The following is a 27,665-nucleotide window of genomic DNA, read 5'->3' as shown; positions in this document are numbered from 1 at the left end:
CTATAGGGTCGCTCATGAGTCGGGATCGACTTAATGGCAATAGGTTTCATCTCCTATTATTGAGTACTTAAACTATTTCTAATTTTTAGATATTAGAAACGATGCTGCAATGAGCATTCTTGTGCACATCCATGATTAAATATTTAAGATAAATCCTTTTAAGTCGGATTGTTAGAGCAAAGGGAAGGGTCATTTTTGAGGTTTCTGATATATAATATCAAGCTTTCCCCTAGAATAGATGCAAGGGATTTTAAGTCTCATTCTTTAAAGTAGGTCTTGAATACCATCCTTTTTCCTACTGACACCAAAAACAGGAGCAAATTTCAGGTATATTATGAGAGCTTCATGTAAAAAAACAAAATTCTGAAAAGAGTAGAAGACAATATAGGAGAATAGTTTTACAATCCAGAAGCAGAGCAAAAAACAAAAAAACGAAACCTGTTGTTGCTGAGTGGATTCCTACTCACAGAAGCAGAGAAGGGCTTCTTAAATAAGATACCAAGCTAAGAACCCATAAATGAAAAGATTAATGGATTTGAGTACATAAAAAATAAAAACTTTCCTACAATAAACAACACTGTAAAAAAAAGTTCACACATAAACCACAGACAGTGAACATCTTTACAGCATGTTTCACAGATGCTATGGACTGAACTGCGTCCCTTAAAAATCTGTGCTGTAAATCCTAACCCTTATATATGTGGATAGGAGCCCTGGTGGTGCAACGGTTAAGCCCTTGGCTGCTAACCAAAAGGTCTGAACCCACCCGCTGCTCCTAAGGAGAAAACTGGCAATCTACTCCCATTAAGATTACAGCCTAGGAAACCCTTTGGGCCGGTTCTACTTTGTCCTATAAAGTCCCTGTGAGTTGGAATCCACTGCAAGGCACACAACAACAATCCATGTGGATGTAATCCCATTTAGGAATAGGGGTTTCTACTATGTTAATAAGGCTCTATCAGTGTAGGGTATGTCTTAAGCCAATCACTTAAGGTATAAAAGGAGCCCTGTGGGCACAGAAGCAAGCAAGCAAGCAAGCATAAATGGGGAAAGACTGATGTCATGTGGATATCACCAAGGAAACAAGGAAGAGAAGCTGTAAGAGACAAGGATTTTCCCTTAGAGTGAACAGAGTGCCTTTCTCTATAGCTGGCGCCCTGAGTTTGGACTTCTAGCCTCCTAAACCGTGAAATAATAAATTTTTGTGTATTAAAGCTACCCACTTGTGGTATTTCTGGTGTATCAGCACTAATAAGCTAAGACAATAGAGAATTAAAATACAGGTTAAATAAAGAGCTCTTAAATATTAATACTGTATGTTTACACAAATAACATGCTCCTCCTACGTTTGTTTGCCAACCACACCCTCCTGCCTCGAAGTATTTTTGTAAGCTTACTATGAAAATATAGAAAGGTGCATGTTGTTTGCATAAAAATACGGTACTGCTAACCAAAAGAAAGAACAAAAAAAGGACTGGATAAGGCAATTCACAGAATAAATATAAATTTATAATAAGCACACACACACAAAAATGTTCACTAACACTAGTGATTGTGGAAATCCAAATTAAAATAAGATCTTTTTTTTTCATTTGTTAGATTGTTAGTAATTAAACTAATAAATATCCAGTTTTAGTGAAGGTATGTGGAAAATCACTCACATGCTTGATGGTAGCGTAAACTGACAAAGGCTTTTTTTGGAGGGCTATTTGGCTGTGAAACCCTGGTGGTGTAGTGGTTAAGTGCTACAGCTGCTAACCAAAAGACTGGCAGTTCAAATCCACCAGGCGCTCCTTGAAAACTCTATGGGGCAGTTCTACTGTGTCCTATAGGGTTGCTATGAGTCAGCACTGACTCGACAGCACTGGGTCTTATTTGGCTGTATTTTTAAGATTTTTAAATATACATCTCTTTGATTTAGTAATTTCCCTTCCATTACCATGACCAGAAAACCCAAACTCAATGCCGTGAAGTCAATTCCGACTCATAGCGAACCTACAGGACAGAGCAGAACTGCCCCATACGGTTTCCAAGACTGTAAATCTTTATGAAAGCAGACTGCCACATTTTTCTCCCATGGAGTGGCTGGTGGGTTTAAAATGTCAACCTTTCAGTTAGCAGCTGAGCTCTTAACCATTGGGCCACCAGGACTCCTTCTCCATTACTTATACAAAGATATTTATACCAGGTGTTCACTGCAGTATTGCCTATGGAAATTAATACCATATTATGCAGCTGTTGGAGCCCTGGTGGAAAAATGGTTAAAAGCTCGGCTGCTAACCAAAAGATCAGCAGTTCGAATTCACTAGTTGCTCCTTGGAAACCCTGTAAGACAGTTCTACTCTGTCCTGTAGAGTTGCTATGAGTTGGAATCAACTTGCCAGCAACAGGTACACAGCTGTTAAAATGAATGAAATCAACCTAACAATATGTGCTGACAGAAATATCTATAAGAGGTTGCTAAGTGCTGAGTCAGTTCTGACCCTACGTACAACCGGAACAAAACACTGCCTGGTCCCATGCCATCCTCACAATTTTTGCAATACTTGAGTCTATCATTGCAGCCACTGTGTCAGTCCATCTCATTGAGGGTCTTTCCTCTCTTTTGTTGACCCTCTACTTTGCCAAGCATGATGTCCTTTTCCAAGGACTGGTCCTTCCTGATAACAGGTCCAAAGTACGTGAGACAAAGCCTTATCATTCTCGCTTTGTGGAAGCATTCTGGCTGTCCATGGTATATTCAATATTTTCTGCCAACACCATAATTCAAAGGGATCAATTCTTCTTTGGTCTTCCTTATTCACTGTCCAGCTTTTGCATGCCTATGAAGTGACTGAAAACACCATGGCTTGGGTCAGTCTTCCCTTAGTGCTCAAAGTGACATCTTTGCTTTTTAACACTTTAAAGAGGTCTTTTGCAGCAGATCTGCCCAATGCTTGACTGCTGCCTCCATGGGTGTTGATTATGGATCCAAGTAAAGTGAAATCCTTGACAACTTCAATATTTTCTTCATTTATCATGATGTTGCTTATTGGTCCAGTTGTGAGAACTTCTGTTTTCTTTACTTTGAGGTGTAATCCATAATGAAGGCTGCAGCCTTTGATCAGTAAATGCTTCAGGTCCTCTTCATTTTCAGCAAGGTTGTGTCATGTGCATATCACAGGTTGTTAATGAGTCTTCCTCCAATCCTGATGCCTCATTCTTCTTCATATAGTCCAGCTTCTTGGATTATCTGCTCAGCATACAGACCGAAAAAGCACGGTGAAAGCATACAACCCTGATGCACACCTTTTCTGACTTTAAACCCTGCAGTATCCCCCTGCTCTTTTCAAATGACTGCCTCTTGATCTATGAACAGGTTCCTCATGAGCACAATTAAATGTTCTGGAATTCTCACTCTTCACAATGTTATCCACAATTTGTTATGACCCACACAGTTGAATGCCTTTGCCTAGTAAGACATTAAGTTAAAAAAAGAGCAGGTTGCAGAATTACAAAGTGATAGATATAAATGACATGATCTCATTATGTTCAAACACATAAATACATACATATATTTTATATATATAATTATGAAAACAAACAAAGGATAACACTTATTTTTAACAATAGTTCTGTGGAAACAAAAGAAACTACAGGGTAGGGGGTAGTGTGTTATGTGAAATTAAGGATGTCTATATTGTTTTCTGCATATTTTTCCTGTTTTGAGTGATGAAAATAAAAATAACACCACCACTTGTTTATAAGTCCTCATAAAACCCACTGCCATTGAGTCAATTCCAACTCAGTGCCACCCTATAGGACAGAGAAGAGCTGCCTCACAGGGTTTCTAAGCAACAGCTAGCGGAATCGAACTACCGACCTTTCAGTTAGCAGCCAAGCTCCTAACCACTGTGCTACCAGGGATCTGCAAGTCGTCATGTTCAAGCTAATAAAATGTTCTTTAAAGAATTATGAATGAATGAACTAGTTTGAAAACATTATGTAACTCAAATCCGCCTATAACTAAATTTGATAAAGACTTATAACGTAGTATGCAACAAAAATGTTTTATATTTAAAAAAAAAAGAGTAATTACTGCTATGGAATTGGAAGAGATCAGGATTTTATGTACACTCCAAAATAGTTTTGCAATAAATGAAGTACACTTTTAAAACTCTTTTCAACGAGAAGAATAAAGCAATGTGGAAGTAAACTGTAACCAGAATCTGTTTAGAAAATTTAAATTTTAGTTACTGAATTATTAGTCTCGAATTAGTAGTCTTACCTGCAAAATCTTTCACATTCACATTTGCCCCTAAACTTATTAATTCTTTGACTTGTTTCACATCTCCTCGAATAGCTGCCATGTGTAAAGGAGTCTCACCACGTTCATTTCTTTTATTAACTTTATCTTTTTGTCGAGATGAGGAGCTGGGAGCTTTCTTTTGGGTTGGTGTTGTTTGTGATGGATGATTTGGTGTAGAATCTGCAATAAAGAAAAAATTTAACAAAAGTTTCCAGGCTAAATATCCTGTATAGCTAATTAAAGGTTTTTATTGGTTTTGTGCTAATTTCCTGGAACAGAAGTGGGAATACCTTCTCAATCTAATAATTCAAAACTTGATTTGGGTGATAACATTAATAATGTGACCCAAATATATGGAATAAGATCGACCTTCAGGGTTATCAAATATCACGTGATCCAGCTGAGAAAAATATTTTATTCTGTAAATTCATAAAATTGGCTTAAAATGATGATAAAGTATCAAGCATGCACCCTAAAAGAGGTTGCTCAATCAATCATCTGATGATCTATAAAACAATGTATTTTCCATAGGCATGTTAAGCTATCATTCTAAGAACCAGATGAAATGAACTTGAAGGCTAGAGTTCACTCTTGACTCACAGTATAGGAATTTTAGTCTGATATTAGGTGCAAATTATGATCATGGATGATTTTAGTATGAAAATGAATACAGGTACATAAGCCCAAAATATAAAAGAAATAACACCAGTTTGGAAAAGGGTAAGAATTGGGCTGATATAAAATAAAGTTGTATGAAATTTTGCCAGCCATAACGAAATTAATATTCACACACAAAAGAGAGAAACAGTATTATTCAAAATGATAATCTGGGTAAAAAAACATGGACAACTGCGTTAATAAATAAAACAATGAACTTTAAACTCCAAGTACATTTATATGCTGGCAAACACTCTGATCTTACAAAAGCTTTTCACTCTAGTTCTATACATGTTAATAAAGAAAGCTGACAAGGATCTACCCTTAAATGAAAGGAGCTAACTACAGAAGAGAATTATAGTATGATCTATCCCATTTATATTCTAAAATAAGCCACAACAAAAGATATTTTTATGCTTGCATATGCCTAGAACGTTTCCGAAAGTAAATATAAAACCAAACCAGTTGCCATCAAGTCAATTCCGACTCGTGCAGACCCCACGTGTTTAGGAGGAGAACCGTGCGCTATAGGGTTTTCAGGGCAATGATCTTTCAAAAGCACAACATCAGGACTTCCTTCCAAGGCATATGTGGGTGGGCTTGAATTGTCAACCTTTTGGGTAGCAGCTGAGCACTTAGTAGTTTATGCCACCCAGGGATCCTGTAAGTATATATAAGAAACTACTTATTAATAGTGATTATTTCTAGAGATAAGGAGATGCAGGAACACTTTTTGCCTTGTTTTAATTATTTTACTTCATTCATTCTAAGAAGGATAGAGATAAACGGTACCAAAAAAGTTTTAAAAAATAAAATCTTTCCATCCAACTAGTGAATCTGACCCAAAATCAACATTTTACAGATACTTTTTAAGTTTTAACACTATGAAATATCTTTATTTTGGCAACCTTCCTTGGTTGTGGGTGGAAAGGTAGGAGAGTAACCAAAACAACATAATCTAGCTGAAAAGCAGGAAGTCTTACAATATTTTTATTAGTATAAGACACTAGACATACTCATGCTTTGATGAAAACTATGTTACTTTGAAACGCTAAGAATTTTACCATGTTCTCTCAGTTTTTAAGGAAGAGCCAACCAGAAAAAGTTAACAGGAAACATTGTCTATTTCAATGCATTTTAACAGAATCTCTTATGTTATTGGAGCCCTGGTGGCATAATGGTTAAGTTCAAATGCTAACCAGAAGGTCAGCTGTTCAAATCTACCAGGTGCTCCTTGGAAACTCTATGGGCCCGTTCTACTCTGTCCAATAGGGTCACTGTGAGTTGGAATTGACTCAACAGCAACAGGTTCTTGGGTTTTTACTATGTTACCTGCCAGGAGCCCTGGTGGTACAGTGGTTAAAATGCTCAGCTGCTAACCAAAAGGTCAGCAGTTCAAACCCACCAGCCGGTCCATAGGGGAAAGATGTGGCAGTCTGCTTCTGTGAAGATTTATAGCCTTGGAAACCAAGGGAAGTTTTACTCTGTCCTATACGGTGACTATGAGTCGGAATCGACTGGATGGCAGTGGGTTTGGTTTGGGTATTATGATACTCAGACACTTAAAAAGACACCTTGAATGCAGAGTCAAAATATTTTTTCCCTCCAGACAAAACTGATTTACTTTGCCCCATCAGTCAATGAGAATTATGTAACTTCATGTGAGATACCTTAATTAGGAGGATGAAAAATATACACACTATATTGCAGATATTTTTCTTTTTAAAAGAATTCAGTAGATCTTAAAAGATTACCAGTTAATCAGCAGGATGTTAGTGAACCAAAAAGTTACTATAAATCTGAAAGCAGCCTTTTCTAAATTACTCATTTTATTTGGCAAATATTTACTGAATGCCTACTAAGTGCAGAGATTCCTGCTCTCGTTTAGCTGCTTATCTAGTGAGGGTTACTGACAACAAACTGTCACAGAAATAAATGTAAAATTACAAACTGGAAATTCTGATTAAATTCAGGAAAGGGTCAAAATTAAAAGTAGTTAAAAATAATTGTTAAAACAAGACTAGAGCTGCCTGAGGAAAACTAAGAATACATATAAACTCAATGACAGTAGGACTGTTGTCACCTGGACTGTTGTCTCTTGCTGTCATCTGCATAAGAAGTGCCATCTGCTTTCGCTCAGAGAGTGGATAACCAAAAAGAATGCTAACTGGTGTGGATTTCTTATTTCCAGCTTCCTTTTTTGTCTTCTTCTTTTCTGGACCTTCTTTCTCTGGAATTATTAATAGATATGGAGGAATCTGAAACAAATATAAGTACTCAAAAGCAAAACATATGACTTCTTTTTAATAGATGCTACGTATATATACAAGAAATGTATATGATAGGTGAGCTAGTAACAGCCAGACAAAAAAGCACTGGACTTTTTGTATAAGCAATTTTCTTCCTGCGGGCTTTGAAAAAGTATATTCTTAATGCTATTGTTTTTAGAAAATTAGTAACACTCAGAAATTTACTTCTAGTACAATTTGTATATTAATGATTTGGTCTATTAAAATTTAACTTCTTCAATAACATTTCAAATATCCCTTAGTATTATATCTCTGAAACTTGTTTCATTCAGTGTATTTCACTCTTAATTACTGACACATCTACATGGCAGTGTTTCTTCATATTACTTCCCTGGTTCACTAATGATGTGCATAATCTTCAGGAGCTAAGTGTCTCATCACTTAGACAAGTGTCATCACACTGAAGAGCTTGTGAAAAAAAGTCCCAATCAAATATAATTGGATAAATTATATTTATCAAAGCTCAAAACTGCCAAATTAGAGGTTGTGTGTTGCAGTGGGTTCACAGAGGACCCTGCAAAAAAATCGAAAAATTTCCAAGGCCCCTTTCAAAGAGATCTGATTTGTCACAAGTCAGCTCTTGAATTTTGTGATACATTCAGCATTTCTCAACCAGGAAAATCAGACTGAATGGATTCCACAGGTAAGAGTGATACAGAGGTTTTTCTTTAGGAATTCTCTAGGAGTTAATGCAGGTGGCCCCATGCAAGCTAATGTAGATATCTGGTTATTACCTGTCTAGGTAACTACTTCTTAGAAAACCTTATGGCCCTTTAGGAGTATCTGAAATTTACAGATCAAGGTTTGAGGGTCCTTGCAGAAAAGAGCTATAAACTTAAAAAAAAATTTTAAATAAACTGAAAAAAAAAACTGCAGGCAGATGTGTCTAAGCTAGAATACTCTAGGAGATAAGCATTTATTAACTTAGAAAGTTCCCAGAAACTAATAATAACAGTTTAATAATATTAGTAGGCCTAAGCATTATTAATAATTCTTCCAGTGTATCACTTATTTAAGATACTGGTACCCTAATTGCCTAGAAAGATGAGGGGACCTAATGCTCAAACTTTGTCACCCATGAACCACTCAAAACTCAGCAGCTCCTAAAATGTGTTTTGTTGAATATTTCTTACGTAACAAAAAAAAATTGTTCAAGACTTCTTTAAATTGATCTTTATTCATCATTTAATATATTCTTCTATTGTCATATTTCTCATGTAATCACTAATAATCCAATTTAGTATAAATCCAGTCTCCTCTCAGTATTTAATCTATCACTAAACTTATTACAAAGCCCTAAACAGGTCTTCTGGAGAAGCCTATTTTTTTCCTGAAATATACACATCTCCCACTGGTTTTCTGTAGGCTTTCATTCTCTAGTATTTAATGAGGAACCACAATTGTTATGTGATTGGCTTTCCATCTGAATAAAAAAATACTTAATAGAATAAACGTATTTTTCCCTATAATTAAAATAGTTAATTGCAAAAATTTTATAGAAAGTAGGCAAGGAAGGATGTTTTAAGGAAAAGAAATAAAACCTAGTAACTGGAGGAAACAAAATAAACTTAGTGTGTTATGTACAATGTTTTAAAAAGAATACTCTAATATGACATATAGTCAGCTTACAGAAAAAAGTGGCACTTATAAATTCATTATTAGAATTTCATGCTGCCAAATGAACAAAGACATCATTATTGCATTTTGAAAAAGAATTAACAAACTGGATATGCTGTAAGTAAGCAAAAATTGAAGTAAGATGCTAGCATCCAATTGGAACTCTATTTTTCTCTAACTGAGTTAGTTACCGTAGTGATTTGTCTGAGTTCATATTTTACATGGACAAGAAAGGAAGGTAAGTGAACAGCAGGTAGTATAAGGAGGCATCCAGGTTACAGATAACTATATACATATACAATTCTTCAAAATTTTAAGTACTGTATTAGTACACCCCAAAGTGTGCTTTTTCAAGTTTAAAGCAGTCAACAGAGTTTGACTATGTGGGGGTCTATCCTGTGAAGAACTTGCTTCCTCTGACTTGTCCAAGTAAAATATTATCATACAGTATATTTGAAAAACAGTTAGGCACTTCTCAAGTTTCCATTACTGACATACATTTTTATTTGTCCCCAAAACGGACCGGAACTTTAAGGCATCAGTACACTGACAAACTGTGCTCATTTTGCAGTCTACTATAGACTTGAACTTCCACTCAGCCTGCCTACAGGCTGTTGGTGTTAGCTGCCATTGAGTAGATTTGGACTCATGGCAACCCCACACGTGCAGAGTAGAACTGCTCTATAGGGTTTTCAAGGCTGTGTGTGACCTTTCAGAAGCAGGTTACCAGCCTTGGCCACACCTCTGGGTAGGTTCAAACTGCCAAGCTTTTGGCTAGTAGACAAGCATTTAACTTTTTGTGCCACCTAGGGACTCCTGCCTAGAGATCAGTTATAGGAAAAAAATCCCAAAGATTTACTTAAGACTATTCAAAAGCAAAAAAAAAAAAAAAACCCAGAGACATGGGCTTTTTAACAATCCAATATTCTTTCCTTCAGGGTTCACAGGACCTTGAGAAATGCTTTCTTTTCAGCTCCAAGAATAAACAAAAAACTCAACACTGTCATATGCAATTAAGAACATTAAGGAGAAAAGATTGGAAAACTGGTTCATAAACCGTCAGTGTCTCAAACTGAAGTAAAAGACTATGACATCTTTCCAGAAAGCACTATGTAAGGAATAGAACACACTGGATGAACATAATGAAATTAATCATATTTACTGTGTGTATACCCGCAATTTGTGTAACAGGCAGTCCCCGGGTTACAAATGTCTGACTTACAGATCACTTGCAACAGATTCTTCATCACAATCACCTTCATTTGCTGCACATGCAGCTTTCAAATCACTGAAAAGGCCTCGAGCCTTTTCTTGCACTTAAGTAAGGCTAAGTAAGAGCCACAGGGGCCTGTGTCGACGTACCTACAGATCTGACTTAAAAGACACAGTTAAGAATGGATCTCATTCATAACTAGGGGATTACCTATGCCTCAGTTCTGTGAACGATTTTTGCTGTTATTTTCTGGTTCTAAAATAACTACATGAATCTCTAACAGCTGAGCGCCTGTATCTTCTGGTTGCTGATTTCTACCAGTGCTACTAGGATAACAGCGTCATCACATCAGCTCTTTCAGGTGCATCTTGGTGCTTACCAGTTGCCAGTGAATCTATTCTAACTCATGACGACCCCATGTGTTGCAGAGGAGAACTGCACTCCATTGAGTATTCATGGCTGCAACCTTTCAGAAGTAGATCACCAGGCCTTTCTTCTGAGGTGCCTCTGGGTAGATTTGAATCTCTAAGCTTTTTTGGTTCGTCGTTCAGCACTTAATCATTTCAGCCACCCTCTTGGCATTTAGGAAACCATTTTAGAAAAGTGTGCCTACCTCCACAGTAATCGTAGGTCTTTTAAATATAATGCTGACTATAAATTTGCCCCCCCCCATTTTTGATTTATCAGCTCAATTAACAGCTTTCAGAATAATTTTAAGGATATTTATTTGACTTCACTACCACCCCTACCCAACCCCACAGGTTTATGAAGTCAATAAAAAGTATACTAGAAACAGAAAACTAATTTCAGTTTTTACAGCTAGTGTCATATGCTGAAAACTGCTCAACACCCAGTGATGAAACAACATTTACATTAAGAAAAGCCCAGAGATAAAAATATCGGCCTATTTAAAAGGCAAAAAAAGAGACCCAAAACACTTAACCAATTGGTTTTCACATGCTAGAGAATACATTTATTCTTTACTTTAAAATAATATTTATATATTCTCCTGTATTTAACAATCAAAACATAGCAGAACAGAGAGGTCCCAACACAGCAGATGATAAAGGCATTTCTCCAGGTAACCTGGTACTTTAATCCACTTTTAGTTAAATGGGTAGCAAAGTCAATAAAGACTAAAAATTTCAATGGAAAAATTTTTTAAATTTTGTTTTTTTAGAACAGTGTGTGATTGACACCGTCCAGCAGAATCACTGTACTTGGTGTATCTCGTGAAGCGTGTACCACAAAACAGACTGTGGTTGTCTCCCCACAGGGACTGCGGCACTGCACAGCTCCACGGGTTGCCCTGCAGACTGCTTTCAAGTTGTGCTGAGTGGCGGTACACAGCAGGCCTGCTTATATGCCCCCTGTGTTAGAGATATGAAGGACTGGATATCTCAGAACAAAAGCTGGGTAATTTGGTGTCATTCATGTAGTTCATTTATTCAACCAAAGATATCCATATACTGTTTGAAAAGTTATCTGTTGTACAATAATTAACTGAAAATGTGACAGAAATGCTGGCTAAACAGGAGTACCTGATAATCCAATTACCTGAGTATGTCCTGAAAGAAGATATAAGTCTCTCCCCCCAATTTTCACTTGTATGTCCTGGATCTGAATCTACAGAATAAGAAGAGACAGGAGAAAAGAAAAAAAGCACACGAAGGGAAATGCAGAATTCAACATACAAACATTTTTCAAAAGGCCACCAGTCAGTCAATGATCTATCATTGGTTTTCCAAAAGATTATTTTTAAGGTAATGCCAAAAGCAAATTTAAAACACAGATTTCGCCAATACCTAAGATGTCAGTTTTTTCAAATGAATTATCCCCCAAGATGAGAAAGTCAACCATGCAGTTCACAATAGATGTTACTGACGCTGCTCCTTAAAGCATACCATCTCCTTTGAGGCTTTACTTTTTTTTTTTTTTTTCAATTTCTGAATAATGATAAAAGAGGCAGTACTTTATCATCATTTTTCTGTTCAGAATTTATCTAGAAAACTTGGATAATGGAACTGAATCGCTCTTTTTGTTCTGTACTACAGATCTTCTATAAATTACACACATTTCAAATGATATGAATTACTACACTGACCACTACTAAAGACCTCTTAGAAAGAAAGCAGCCTGAATCAGAACAGAGCTCATCAGTCAGTTACGGTAGGAGTATGAAATTCTGCCTAAAGGCTCATGACAGAGAAATAAGAATATGGAGAACTGACCTTGGCTACATGCCCGGAGCAGACAGTTCTACTTATGTCGTTTTAACTCACAGTAATATTACTGTAATCTTCACATCCTCAATTTACTGACATACACTTTTTTTTCCAGAATCATTATTATAGACATTATTCATGAGCTCAGTTAGGTATAAGGAAGCAAAAGTATTGAAAAACACCAGAGAACAAGTAACCCTTTTAACACTGTACTTAGAAATTTTAAAGACAAACCTAAAAGTTTCGTAATACAAAAGTTCACTCAATTAAAAGGGGGAAAGTCATTAGCAACATTTAGACTAATTCTAAGTAAATAAGTTCATTTAATATTTCTAATTCATTTCCAAGTAAGAGGTTCCGACACATTATGAAAGTTCACACTTACACCTTCAACCTAATCCTATACACAAGGTTTTTCTTTTTAACCCTAAGATCTAATTTTTTTATTTGCACGCAACTTGATTACTTTTTCCAAAATGACTGCTAGATTGTAGGATTCATGAGGCCAGAGATTACGTCAGCTTTATTTATCAACATACACTCAGGGCTCAACGTAGAAGTTGGCAAGTAAGCACCCAAATATTTGTTAAATGGATTGAATGTTAATGTTTTTCAGTGAACACTTATATCTTGGAATTGAACACATTACGTTAGCAACTATAAGAATTCCAGGAAGAATAATATTTGACATTTCATTTTATAGACAATCAAAAAATTAAAAATGGCCTCCATAGTTTGCAAAGCAAAAAAAAAGCAGTAACCAGTAAGTTGTGTAAACAAACTGAATTAAATGGCTTACTGAAAGCAGATCATATTACTCTGACAGGCTAAAATACAGTGGATAAACTCAACTTTCAATGATATGCATTAATAAAAGTAGTCCAAGAGTCTCTCCAAATCTTCCTTTGGAAGTAACCAACCCACCCTAGCCCCACATACCCTTTGGTTTACACTCAATTCAGTATGTTTGTACTGGGATGAGTGAGTATGTATACCATAAAGATTTAATTCAGGACCTGGAAAATTAAAGTGCCCATAAACTGTCCCTTTACTGAACGACTTCTTTCATCGATGCTACTCTGGGGCAAGACAATTGCTACCTATGAGACTGATGTAAAACAGAGTGCTAAGCAGGGCATTATCTTTCTGATACACTACGATGAGGTAAGACAAGCAATACTTCTATTTTAAAAGCCATCTTTTAAAATTAATATTCTGCTTTGAGTTGAAAGAGAATACAAAGGAAAATACTAAAAATGATTTAAAAGATCTATACTGTATGTTTTAAAAGTTTCATAATACCATGTAAAAAGTGTATAAAAAATAATCTCCATGAAAATCACCAAAAGTGATCATCCTTATTCAGCAAAGCACAGATTTTATCTGCTTCTTCAAAGTAGTTACCAGAAAAATTGTCTGTTTTCTTTTTTTAAAAAAGTTTTCTCTAAATTTGCTTGAGTCATATTAAATAAGATAAATCCTTTAATGGCATCTAAGGGCTCAGGAAAATGGGATTTATAAAAATCGTTGGTAGAAAAGATTTTAGTTTATAAAATCTGCAAGCTCTACAACTGCCACCATGGATTCCCAAACAGGTCATACCAAGCCTCTCTGAATTTTCTCATATCACATTATCTACATGCGCCAAAAGAAAAACTCAGTAAGCAAATAATAACCAAAAAACCAAACCCGTTGCTGTTGAGTTGATTATGACTCATGATGACCCCACGTGTGCAGAGTAGAACTGCTCCATAGGGTTTTCAAGGCTGTGACCTTTTGGGAGCAGATCATCAGGTCTCCCTTGCATGGCACCTCTGAGTGGGTTCAAACTGCCAACCTTTAGGCTAATATTCAAGTGATCAGCCATTTTGCCACCCAGGGACTCCAAGCAAATACTAATGCTTACTAAAAGGAAACAAATATTAAAGAGTAAAAGCAATCTGGTTATTTAAACATGCAAAAACTAAAATAATGAAGTACTACTGGTTTTCCTCTATAGAACACAGTAGATCAAACCTGAAAAACAAACATGACCTCCAAATGTTATTTGTGGTTAAAGAACATTCATATAATGCTGGAGGCATTGTAACTATAGTTATTTTGGAGAGACATCAGGAATCATACAAATCTTTAACCCTTTTGGCCCTGTAGCCTTACTCCTAGGAATGAATAATAAAGAGATGTTCTTGATGGAATTACTAAAAAAAAAAAAAAAACTGCAAATTTAGTTTGGAGACCAAGAACAGACACTCTGACATGGAACCTTCAGACAGCTGTTTAGTAACTTCTACGTCTATGGATTATTCCTTCCCCTTGGATGGCATAATAAGGCTGGCAAAGAAAATAAGTATGATTTTATGACTGATAATGCAGGAATGAAGTTCACTTAGGTAGAAACTTCAATAATTACTAAATATAGCCACAGCTATCAGCTACTGATTACTGTTAAACACTTTATATATAGTGGCAGACAGTAAAAAGTGCCTACCCAAAATTCATGCTTCCCTTCTTACCACGAATACTCCAATTTCGATCAGGATGACAATATGACTTTTCAGACTCCTTTGCAACTAGGGTAGCCTTGCCAATGAGATGCATGCAGAAGTTGCTAGGGAGATTGTTTCACCAATAAAAAAGCCAAGTCGCTGACTAGAAGGACTTTCGTCCTTGCTCCCTCCCCTCCTACTTCCTGCCCAGGAAGATGCAGCAGATACCTTGTGACAGTGAGGCAAAAAACTTAAGGACAAAGCTAAGGGTAAAAAAAAAAAAAAAAAAAACCCAAACCAAACCCACTGCCATCAAGTTGATTCTGACTCATAGTGACCCTATAGGACAGAGCAGAGCTGCCCCACAGAGTTTCCATGGAGCGCCTGGCGGATTTGAACTGCCGACCTTTTGATTAGCAGCCATAGCACTTAACCACTATGCCACCAGGGTTTCCAAGCTAAGGGTAGCAGAGCATAAAGATGAAAAGAGCCCAGTCCTTGATGACATTATTAAGCTGCTATACCAACTCTGGACTGCCTGTGCCTGGCCTTCTTACTGCATTTGATTTAAAAAAAAACCCCAATTAATCCAGTGTTAGTCAGTTTCTGTTATGCTTAATTAATATATCACAAACTGGTTTTACACCTGTTATTTGATTTAAAGATCACAATTCTTTTAAGTTAGTATCATTATATGTACTTTTAGAGATGAGGAAATTGTAACTTCTTTAGCTGGGGCTAATAGGGGACCAAGTAGGGACCGAACCCTGGTCTGTCACATTCCAAAGCTTCTAATAATAAACCCTGTGCTACCACTTACCTCCATTATAACTACAATAACTTATCCTGTCAGGATTCTAGAATAGGCAACACTGAAAGTAAAAGCTAAAAATAACCAATAAAGCAGGTTGATGCAGTAAGTACAAAAAGTAGTAAGTCTTTTAATTAAGAAGTACTTGCTTTTACACCTTCGTAAGTTCAATGGATCATTGTACATAGCGGCTTAACGCTCCAGGGGATAAAATTTATGAGAACTCTCTAATAGAATAGGACAATGTGGGATAGATACTAGAATAATATAAGTAAATATGATGGAGATTTACTGAAATTAATAAAGTAATTCAGATACCCAAAAAGACCCAGTGCCGCCAAGTTGAGTAATTCAAATAAAAAAAAAAAAAAAAAAAATTTTTTTTTTTTAATTCAAATAGATTGGTATTATTATGCAGCTAAGGACACAATGTCATGGCTTCAAATTATGTTGTAATTCTTACCCAAATTTTATCTGTCAAGTAATCATTTTTCTAGAAAGAAGATATAATTGAGAATTTAGAAAGTTTAAGGCCCGGGGGGAGGGGGGAACCCACTGCCATGGAGTCAATTCTGAGTCACAGCGACCCCATAAGACAGAGCAGAACTGCTCCGTTGAGTTTCCAACGCTGCAAATCTTTTTCTTTTTTTTTTTTATTGTGCTTTAGGTGAAAGTTTGCAGCTCAAGTTAGTTTCTCATTCAAAAATTTATACGCGTACTATTTTGTGACATTGGTTGCAATCCCCACGATGTGACAGCATTCTCCCCCTCTCCACCCTGGGTTCCCTGTGTTCATTTGTCCAGCTTTCCTGTCCCTTTCCGCCTTCTCGTCTTGGTCTCATATACTTGATTGAACTAAGAAGCACGTTGTTCACGTGTGTTGTTTGTTTTATTGGCCTATCTGATCTTTGAAAAGGGCTTTAGGAGTGGTTTCAGTTCTGAGTTAACAGAGTGTGCGGGGGCCATAGTCACAGGGATATCTCCAGTCCCTGTCAGGGTTTTTTTTATTTGTGAATTTAAGGCTGCGAATCTTTACGGAAGCAGACTGCCACATCTTTCCTCCACAGAGCAGCTGGTGGGTTCGAACCGCCAACCTTTCAGTTAGCAGCCAAGTGCTTAACCACTGTGCCAGCAGGGCTCCTTCTAAGACACAGTAGGGTATCTTAAAATGAAGATTAAGAATCACTTATCCAGTGGACCGCATTACTGCTGCTTTTGGGGACTACTGGGCCTTCTTTGGATAAGGATATGAATACATATGCTTAAAAAAGTAATTGTTTTCTAAAAATAATACATGTTCATTATTCAAAAAACTTCAAGCCATACAAGAGTACAAAGTAGAAAGTAACAAATAATCTCAGATCCTGGAAGCAAAGTGTTAACATCAGGTGAACATCATTCCAAGCCTTCCTCTAAATACATAGAGTTTAAAGTTTAAGTAATCATTTAAAAAAAAAAAAAAAAAAAAACCTTTACATTATTTCTGTCTTAGATAGCATCGGTCAATCCCTTGCTATAGAAGATAATAAGCTGAGAAGCACTACAAACACTTTCTCCTTACTCCTTGCCCTCTGTTCTTTTATTTTCACTAAATCAAGATTTATAACATTTACACGTTGTTCTGTACCTATAACACTCATTCGGTTTAGGCTTAGCACTACACTGAAAGAGCCTTTTATACTTAGAAGTCTTTTTTTTTATTTTTCCATATATCTGTTTATATATGTCATGGGTGCACATACATACCTATAAATACTATATACATAATATGACATTTAATGGAATCAAAGTGCACACTGCTTCAACTTATTTTTTTCTTTTCCTATACCATGAATGGAACCCTGGTGGCACAGTGGTTAAGAGTTTGGCTGCCGACCAAAAGGTCGGCAGCTTGAATCCACCAGCCGCTCCTTGGAAACCCTACGGGGCAGTTACTTCTACTTTGTCCTATAGAGTCACTATGAGTTGGAATCGACTCAAAGCTAAAGGGTTTGGTTTTGATATACTATGAACATCTTTCCATGTCGTATATTCTTCCTACAAAATAATTTTCTTCATTAGATTTACTTACCATAATTTAAGAAATTTTGCTACTTGTCATTGTTTTCCTGTCCCCGACCCCTTTTCGTATCTATTATAAACAAAGCTAACATCCTTGAAGATAAATTTTTGTTCTCATCAATATTTATTTATATAGAATAAATGCCAAAAGAAAGAGTTAACTTAAATGTTAAGAAACTTCTTAGTTTTTGATGTAAGTTGTCTTAGTTACCTCCAAAAAGATATTCGTAAAATGAACTAAAAAGAGTTCGCATTTCCAAGTTGTGACCAACCACTGGGTAGGATTTAGATTAACAACAATTTTGACAAATCCACAGCCAAAATTTATTCTAATTTTTATTATTATTGATATATTTTTTCATCTATTTCTTTGCCAATTATAATTCTACTGTTCTGAACCACCTGCTTAAATCTTTGGACCACTTTCTCATTTTTTAATTTTTGTTTTCATATTTAGGAGATCTTTAAATAATGAATATTTTAAGATGAGGTTGTCGTATATTTTCCCCCTATATCTTTGCCAGGAGCCCTGGTGGCACAAGTGGTTGAGTGTTTGGCTGATAACCAAACTATCAGCAGTTCAAATCCACCAGATGCTCCCCGGAAACCCTATGGTGAAGTTCCACTCTGTCTTATAGGGTCACTATGAGTTGTAATTGACTCGATGGCAGTGGATTTGGTTTTGTTTTTTACCTCTGTCAAAAGTATATACAGTTACAGCTAACAGTTTAAAATACAGTAAACTCTATAGAAAAGATCAATGTCAAATATGGGGACTGATGCTATATCTTTCATTTTGAAAATTTTATCTAATAGTATTCCGGATTCTACTTATTTCTTAAAATTATAAAAATTAAAAGAAGACCGCTGGCTTGGAAATAACACATTATTCTTTAGGTCTAGGAGGGTTCTTTTTAATGTTTTGGTTTTGTATGTGCATACACTGGATATAAAACCAAAGCCTTCATCCATTATTATCTAAAATTCACAAATCCAGCCTACCAAAAATATATGTTCTAAATCCATCAATATCTTGTGCTGTGATGGTGTGTAATATTTCTAAAGGAAGAGGAATTTGTCATGAGTCTTAAAGAGAGCTACAACATCTCACTAGATTCAAATAGTGGGAAAATTAACAAGGAAAAAAGTATATAACCCAATTAATAAAATATGACTTACATTATGTTTATTAAATGCCTAAATTAACTTTTTCTCATTTACTTTAGATAAAAGACAATTCATGTGATCTAAAACAAAAGCTCTCATGGGGAGTTAATTCTTTTGAAACCTTATTCCTAAAATCCTAAAAAACATTAAGTTTCTCTGAATTTATAAAAACCTCTTTCCTCTTGTCAATGGAAAACAAAACTTGAATAATGTAAGTAATTAAAATATGACTAGCAAATGCCCTCCAGAGAAAAAATATGAGAAAGATTAAATCTTAAATAGACACCTAAAGACACACAAGGGCCTTCTTCTCAGCTACGTGACCTCATTAATAGTTCAACAATATTACTTTATGATACTTGAGAGTCATGTTTCAGGGGAAAATAAAATCTGAATCTCTAGAAGAAACCATTGTAACTTGAAATTTAACAAAGGATGTAATTTCTTCAGCCCATTTTTTTGATTGGGTTGCTTGTCTTTTTGCTGTTAAGTTGTGGAAGTTCTTCATATATACTGGATATTAAACCCTTCCTAGACACACGGTTGTGAAGCTAAAACACATTTAAGAAGAGTTCACCATTACCATTTCAGGCACAGGATACAACAACTATAATAAATATACAACCCACAAATAACATTCAAGCTTGTATTAATTTCAAGAAATGATTAGTTGAGGGCTAAATCACAAACTAGTAATTTATTACACAGTAGAAATAAGGCTCTAATCTATTATGAATAACTGGGATTAATAATGTCAAGTATCAATTTCTGGTACATGAGTCTTGAGAAACAGAAGTACTATAAATAGGGCTTAAGCAGGTAGCCTGAATTTTTCTTTTCTTTTTTTTGTTGGTACATATTTCTAATGCATTTCGAAATCTAAAATCATGACTTTTTTCTTTGGTGGGTTCAATAATGTATCTACAAAAACTGAATAGCTCTTTCTCAAACCCACCATATCCTAATGCTCCCTATCACTGAGTAAATTTCTTCAATGAAATCCTCCCCCAAAAATTCAGTAGTGAAAATGGTAAGAGATTTGTAATAAACATTAAGTAAGGAAAAAAGCAAATTATTTTCATATCTGATTGAAAATCATATTCCAGTAAGAAAATATCATATATCAATTTCTGCCCTGAAATTATAAATCTGAAATATTAAAATACAAATGTTTCCTGTATTAACTAGGGTATAAAAAGGAATGGTGCACGTGAGAGGAAAATAGTAACAAAAAACAATCAAGATTTTACCAGAAAACAATAGTTATTCTACCTGTGTCTGAATCTCGTTCTTCATTTCTCGATGGGCTAATGGTAAAAGGAAGTTTACGTTTCATGGATGATTTTTCTTTTATCTCCTTGCCCACATCGCTTCCATCAATTTTTGGTGTTTTGCTATAGGATGCAATCTTGTCTTTACTCTATTGAGAAATCAAATATGAATGAAGTTATCACAATACTAGCTATGCAATAAATTAAAAAAAAGACCTCATTATTAAATTTCAGGTATACACAAAAGTAGAGAAGAGTATTATGAACCATCATTATAAACTGTACTCAATACCCAGCTTCAACAATTACATTTTTCTATCCTGTTCCAGATACCCTACTTTTATTTAATAATAGAATTTTAAAGTAGCATTAAAACAAAATACATTGAATATAAGAGAATTAGCTACATGTCTAACTATAATCTAAATGTTACTACCAATGAATAAACACATAAATATGAAAAAGCAATTTGGGGCTGAACAATCTGTTTATTAAATAGATTTTGGTTTACTAAAGAATATATTTTAATTATCTATACTAGTAGCTCTCAAAAGGACCAGCAGCATCAGCTCTACCTGAAAACTGACTAGAAATGCACATTTTCAGGCCGTAACTCACACCTACTGAATCAGAAACTCGGGGTGGCAACCAATGATCTGTTTTCACAATCCTTCCAGGTGATTCCGATGCGTGCTAATGGTTAAGAACACCAGTGTTCTTTATCAGTAAAGAGGTAGAGCATTTTTACACAAATAACGCATACATCCTAAGTTTGTCTGCTATGTTCATTTTGAAAAAATTAGCATAGTGTACTTAAGAAAATACCTCACAGAGGGGAGGGCACAGCTGGCAAACAAACATTTGTGTAAAATACAGTAAATGTACATAAATCACAGAACCAAAGGATAATCTATCTAGTTCAGTAAAATATTAAAGCTCTATTTCTTAAATCAGAGGAACTGGGATACATTTTAATTCAACTGGAGGAAAGACAATACATCAAACAAAAATATCATGTGCCCGTTAGTCACGTGAAGTATCCTACCTAAATACATATCTATAGCTATTACAAAGCTCACTCCTAATCAAACATCCACATTGGTACAGTACATCTAAATCAGGATATGATGACTCCTTTGTGAAAAACATGTTTGATACTAAGAACTAAGCCACAATCGCCCTGCAAGGCAGCTTAACAGAATATTCCCCAAACTATGATAAACACACGATAAATTCTGTTAACTGCAGAGATGCTCAGAAGCAAATCAGAAGTAGATTCAAACTGCAGAAGACAGTAGCCTTCAACGCAAGACAGAAAAGAAACTGACAGAAGGAAAGGAGGGAGAAAGGCATATAAAAATAAAACACTGAATTTTTTTAGAAAGTGAATTTTATGACTGAAACCAAAATCTAATTTTTAAAGAGCAACAGAATAAATAAACTTTTAGCAAATCTCATCACGAAAAAAGAGGGAAGAGAAAAATAATAAACACTAGGATTGATATCTAAAATACATTTCAAAGGGATATTAAAAAGTTGTAAAAGAATGCTACGTTCAGTATCATGTCATTAAAAATTTAAGGCCTGAAAAAGTAATTTTCTAGGAAAACATGCATTACTAAAAATTGGCTCACAAAGGAAACAGAAAACCTAAATAAACCAATGGCTATACAAAGACAATAAATCCATAGCCAAAGATTTTGCATATAAAAAGGTAAACCTACCCCTAAAATCAGGAACCAGACAAAGGTGCCAGCTTTCACTACTGCTATTTGGGTTTATTTAACATTATACTACAAGTTCTAGCAAAAACAACTGGGCAAGAAAAAGAAAGAAAAGGTACCCAGATCAGGAAAGAAGTAAAACTATCTCTAGTCATAGATGACAGGATTCTACACACAGAAAATCCCAAAAATTTCAAAAGAAAGCTATAAGAACTAATAAACAAATTCAACAAAGTTGCAAGGTACAAGATCAACCTACAAAAACTATGTTTCTATACACCAGCAATGAACAATCTGAAAAGGAAAGCAAGAATATAATTTCATTTGCAATCTTTCTAAAGAATACCTAAAAATAAATTTAACCAGGAAGATGAACAACTTATATACTGAAAACCATAAAACAATGCTGAAAGAAATAAACAAAAAGACATCTTGTGTTCATTGATTACATGACTTAATATTGTTATGGTGTCAATACTACCCAAAGTGATCCACGGAGTCAACACAATACCTACTAAAATCCCAAGTCTTTTTTGCAGAAATGGAAAAACTGATCCTCAAATTTATATGGAATTGCAAGGGGCACAGAACTGCCAAAACAATCCTAAAAAAGAACAAAGTAGGAGGACCCACACTTCCCAATTTCAAAACAGACTCTAAAGCTACAGTATTCAAATCAATTGGTGCTGCTGTAAGAATGGATACTTACACCTGTGGAACAGAATTAAGAGTCCAGAAATAAACTCACGCAGCCATGGCCAAACGACATCTGACAAGAGTGCCAAGTACATTCAACAGGGAAACAACAGTCTTTTCAACAAACAACGTGGGACAACTGGATCTCCACATGCAAAAAAGAACGAAGTTCCATCTTTACCTCACACTATTTGTGAAAATTAACTCAAAATAGATCAGTGCCCTAAATATATGGGCTAAAAATATGAAACTCTTGGAAGAAAACAGACAAGCAAATCTTCAGGACCTTTTATTTAGCAAAAGGTTCTTAGATATGATGCCAAAAGCACGAGCAGCAAAAGAAATAGAAAAATTGCATTCCATCAAAATAAAAAAACTTTTACATATCAAAAGACATTATCAAGACAGTGAAAAGAACATCTGCAGAATGGGAAATGCTGTTTAAAAATCATGCATCTGATAAGTGCTTAATATTTAGAATATATAAAGAACTCCTACAGCCCAACAACAAAAACATAAGCAACCAAATCAAAAAAAATGTACAAAGGACTTGAACAAACATTTCTCCAAAAAAACACACACGAAAGGCCAAGAAAAGATACTGAACCTTATTAGTCATAAGAAAATGCACATCAATACCACAATGACATACCACTGCACACTCATCAGGATGCGTATTATCAAAGAAGCAAGAAATAGTAAAAGTTTGCAAGGATGTGGAGAAACTGGAACCAGGAAGTGGAATTGCTGGTAGGAACGGAAAATGGTGCAGCCACTTTGGGAGACAGTTTGGCAGTTATGCCAAAAGTTAAACACAGAACTCCCATATTTGACTCCTATGTATATACGCAAAAGAACTTAAAGTAGGGACTCAAACACATACTTGTACACCAATGTTCACTGCAGCATTATTGACGAGAGCCAAAAGGTGGAAACAATCCAAATGTCCATCAACAGATGACTGGATAAACAAAATGTGGCATACACCCCCCACACACACACACAATAAAATACTAAAAAAAAAAGGCCAAACGCGTTGCCAGGGAGTTGATTCTGACTCATAGCAACCCTACAGGACAGAGTAGAACCACCCCATAGAGCTTCCAAGGAGCGGCTGGTGGATTCAAACTGCCAACCTTTTGGTTAGCAGCCGTAGCTCTTAACCACTACGCCATCAGGGTTTCTTAGTGGAATACCACGCACCCATAAAAGGAACAAAGTTGTTATACATGCTACAACATGAACAAACTTTGAGAACATTATGCTAATTGAAATAAGTCATATACAAAAAAGTATATTGTATGATTTCACTTAAATGAAATATCTAGAGCAGACACAGAGACAGAAAAATTAGTTGTAACTATGGCTTTACTTTAAAGTGTTGGAAAGTAAAGATGTCACCATGAGGACTTAGGTGTGCCTGACCCAAGCTAATGGTATTTTCAATCACCTCATATACACATGAAAGCTGGACGACGAATAAGAAAACTGAAGAATTGCTGCATTAGAATTGTGTTGGTGAAGAACACTGAATATACCACAGACTACCAGAAGAATGAACAAAATGTGTTTTGGAAGAAGTACAGCCAGAATGCTTAGAATCAAGGATGGCGAGACTTCGTCTCACGTACTTTGGACATATTATCAGGAGGGACCAGTGTCTGGAGAAGGAAATTGTGCTTGGTAAAGCAGGGAATCAGCAAAAAAGAGAAAGACCCTCAATGAGATGGACTGACACAGTGGCTAAAGCAAAGGGCTCAAACAAAGCAATTATTGTGAGGATGGCGAAGGACCAGGCAGTGTTTCATTCTGTCGTACTTGGGGTCACTACGAGTCAGAAGCTACTCGACAGCACCTAACAATATGGTTGGGGGAAGAGGACAAAAGGGAGTTAACTCTTAATGAGTTTCCATTTGGGGTGATGAAAAAGTTTTAGAAACAAGTGGTTGCATACTGTGAATATAATTCATGTCACTGAATTTTACATTTAAAAACAGCAAATTTTATGTTATATATATTTTTATTTTATAATTAAAAAAGAAAGAGGCATCTAGCCCAGAAGATTTTACAAGAGAGTTTTAACAGAAAACTTAATGAGCATTTCCCATTTCGTATAAATAATACTACAGGACAGAAATAATATAAAAAACCACCCAATCCATTCTATAATTCTAATATAAAATTGATACCAAAGATTACCACAAGACAGAAAATTACAGCCTAACCTCACTTAAGAAGAGATTCAAAAATCCTAATTATCAAATCAAATTCAGTGTCTTACGAAGGTAATATATCATAATCTAGCAGGGCTCAGATAGTGCATTAAAAACCTATCTAGGCAATTCACTGAATCAAAGAAGAAACAAGCCTGATGATGATCTTAATAGGTGACAAGATGATCATCCGAAAAAAATTCTACATTTATTCCTGATAAATCTATTACCAAAATAGGAAGAGGAAGTGACTTCCTTATATCTCAACTTGGTTTACCAAGTTTTTTGAAGAATAAAAGGCTTCCTGTTAAAGCAACCCGCTGCATGTGCAGGTGCCACCTCTCTTCCCAGCCCTTTGCAAGAAACAGGGCTCAGGAAACTGGTATAAACGCTGACACTCTGGCTACTGCGTCCCTGAGCAATAAACGTTCCTCTACCTCTGACTCAAGAGTCTCTTGTCTTCTTGCCGGTATTCATGAAACCGGTTAGCTTTTAAGCAGAGTAAAATCTCAGATTATTGACAGATTTTGGCAAGATGATTTCTATTATCATTATTCTTTACATATTTTCTAATTATTCTATAATGATCATATATTTCTTAATAAAATAATATCTAGATTTTCCCCTGGATAGGAGATAAAGAAGGTCTAAACTCTATTGAGTGTAAAAAGATAACAGGTATTTAGAAAGTTAAAATGATTAACCTCCACTACCTCCATTCCAGCGGTGTATCTAGGCTATCGCACTGGCCCGGGGTATGCGGCAGTCCAAATCCACAGAGCTCCTTGGAAAGTCTATGGAGCAATTCTACACTGTCCTATATCGTCACTGTGAGTCAGAATCGACTCAACGCCAATGGGTTTGAACTTTGTTTTGTGTGGTTTTTTTTTGGTATTACAGTAAAGTTATATGAAGAAGGGTGTCATATGTCTGGACAGGGGCACAATTTCAGTGCTTGCCATAGGTGCCATTTTCTGTAGATACACCATATCAGGTTAACAGAAACTGCTCAGTGATGCCACGTGCCCGCTGCTGATGCAGTACCTACCATACCCTTACTTACACATCTGATCCATTCTCTCACAGTTACGAATTTAAGCTAGGTTTTGGATTATCATAAAACACATTGCCGCCGAGTCAATCCCAACTCACAGCGACCCTGTATCATAGTGGGTTTTATAAAAATTGGGTGTTTTGCAAATTTATGCTACAAACTGCAGTGGAGAAATTTCTAAACTAAAATCAATGGTAACAAGAGACTAGGGGAAGACTGATGAACCACCATGCATCTGTCAATCTGTCGTACTGTGCTGGCTTGGGTGTTGTTGTGACACTGGATGCTTTGTCACAGGTATTTCAACTATCAGCAGGGATCAGCCTTGGCAGACAGGCAGCAGCGGAGCTTCCAGATTAAGAAGGACCTAATAGTGGCCTACTTCCGAAAAATTTGGCCAGTGAAAACCTTATGACTAGCAGTGGAACACTGTCTGATATAGCGTTGGAAGATGAGGCCCTCAGGTTGGAAGGCACTCAAAATATGACTAGGAAAGAGCTTCCTCCTCAAAGTAGAGTCGACCTTAATGATGTATATGGAGTCAAGCTTTTGGGACCTCCATTTGCTGATGTGGTACGACTCAAAATGAGAAGAAACAGCTGCACACATCCATTAATAACCGAAATGTGGAATGTACAAAATACAAATCTAGGAAAATTGGAGGTCGTCAAAAATGAAATGAAATGCATAAACGTTAGTATCTTAGGCATTAGTGAGCTAAAATGGACTGGTATTGGCCATTTTAAATCAGACAATTGTTTTATGGTCTACTATGCTGGGGATGACAAATGGAATAGGAATGGTGTTGTGTGCATAGCCAGAAAGAATATTTCAAGATCTATCCTGAAGTACAACTCGGTCAGTGATAGGATAATACTCACACACCTACAAAGACGACCAGTTAATACGACTATTATTTAAATTTATGTACGAATCACTAAGGCCAAAGATGAGGATATTGAAGATTCTGACCAACTTCTGCAGTCTGAAATTCATCAAACATGCAATCAAGATACATTGATAATTACTGGAGATTGGACTGGGAAAGTTGGAAAGGAAGGATTGGTAGTTGAAAAATAAAGCCTTTGGTGATAAAAATGATGCTGGAGGTTACATGAGAGAATTTTGAAAAACCAATGACTTATTCATTACAAATACCTTTTTTCAACAACACGCACAGCGGCTATACATGCAGACCTCACCAGATGGAAAATACAGGAATCAAATCAACTACATCTGTGGAAAGAGATGATGGAAAAGCTCAATATCATCTCTCAGAAGAAGGCCAGGGGCAGACTGCAGAACAGATCATCAATCGCTCTTATGCAAGTTGAAGTTGAAGGAAATTAGAACAAGTCCGCCAGAGCCAAAATACAACCTTAAGTATATCCCACCTGAATTTGGAGACCATCTCAAGAACAGATTGACATAGTGGACACTAATGACTCAAGATCAGATGAAGATATCAAGAATACCATACATGAAGGTCATTAAAAAAGACAGGAAAGAAAAGACCAAAATGGATGTCAGAAGAGACTCTGAAACTTGCTCTTGACTCTAGAGTAGCTAAAAAGAATGGAAGAAATGATGAAGTAAAAGAGCAGAAAAGATTTCAAAGGGTGGCACAAGAAGACAAAGCAAAATATTATAATGTAATACGCAAAGACCTGGAATTAGAAAAAGAAAAGGGAAGAACATGCTTGGCATTTCTCAAGCTGAAAGAATTGAAGAAAAAATTTAAACCTTGAGTTGCAATTCTGAATATTCTATGAGCAAAATACTGAATGACACAGGAAGCATCAAAAGCTGATGGAAGGAATACAGAGTCATTGTACCCAAAAGAACTGGCCGATGTTCAACCATTTCAGGAGGT

The 27,665-nt window shown here is 35.9% G+C and overlaps 1 protein-coding gene across 6 annotated transcripts in view; it reads right to left on the bottom strand.

The window, feature by feature from the left end:
• ANKRD12 (ankyrin repeat domain 12) overlaps positions 1-27,665 on the bottom strand; it is a 167,795-nt gene that overhangs the window by 93,658 nt on the left and 46,472 nt on the right. For 3 of the 6 annotated variants that reach the window (XM_064294715.1, XM_064294714.1, XM_064294716.1), the window contains 4 exons: positions 20,107-20,254; positions 11,642-11,710; positions 7,029-7,175; positions 4,268-4,468 (listed from right to left, as the gene is read on the bottom strand). In XM_064294715.1, the coding sequence (XP_064150785.1) occupies positions 4,268-4,468; positions 7,029-7,175; positions 11,642-11,710; positions 20,107-20,254 (565 nt within the window). Of the gene's footprint in view, positions 1-4,267; positions 4,469-7,028; positions 7,204-11,641; positions 11,711-20,106; positions 20,255-27,665 lie in introns of those variants that run through there. The other 3 variants (XM_064294717.1, XM_064294719.1, XM_064294718.1) reach the window with 3 other exon arrangements.

Source organism: Loxodonta africana, chromosome 11, assembly GCF_030014295.1.
Source record: "Loxodonta africana isolate mLoxAfr1 chromosome 11, mLoxAfr1.hap2, whole genome shotgun sequence".
Lineage (NCBI taxonomy): Eukaryota > Metazoa > Chordata > Mammalia > Proboscidea > Elephantidae > Loxodonta > Loxodonta africana.
This window is presented reverse-complemented; position numbering and strand designations above follow the sequence as displayed.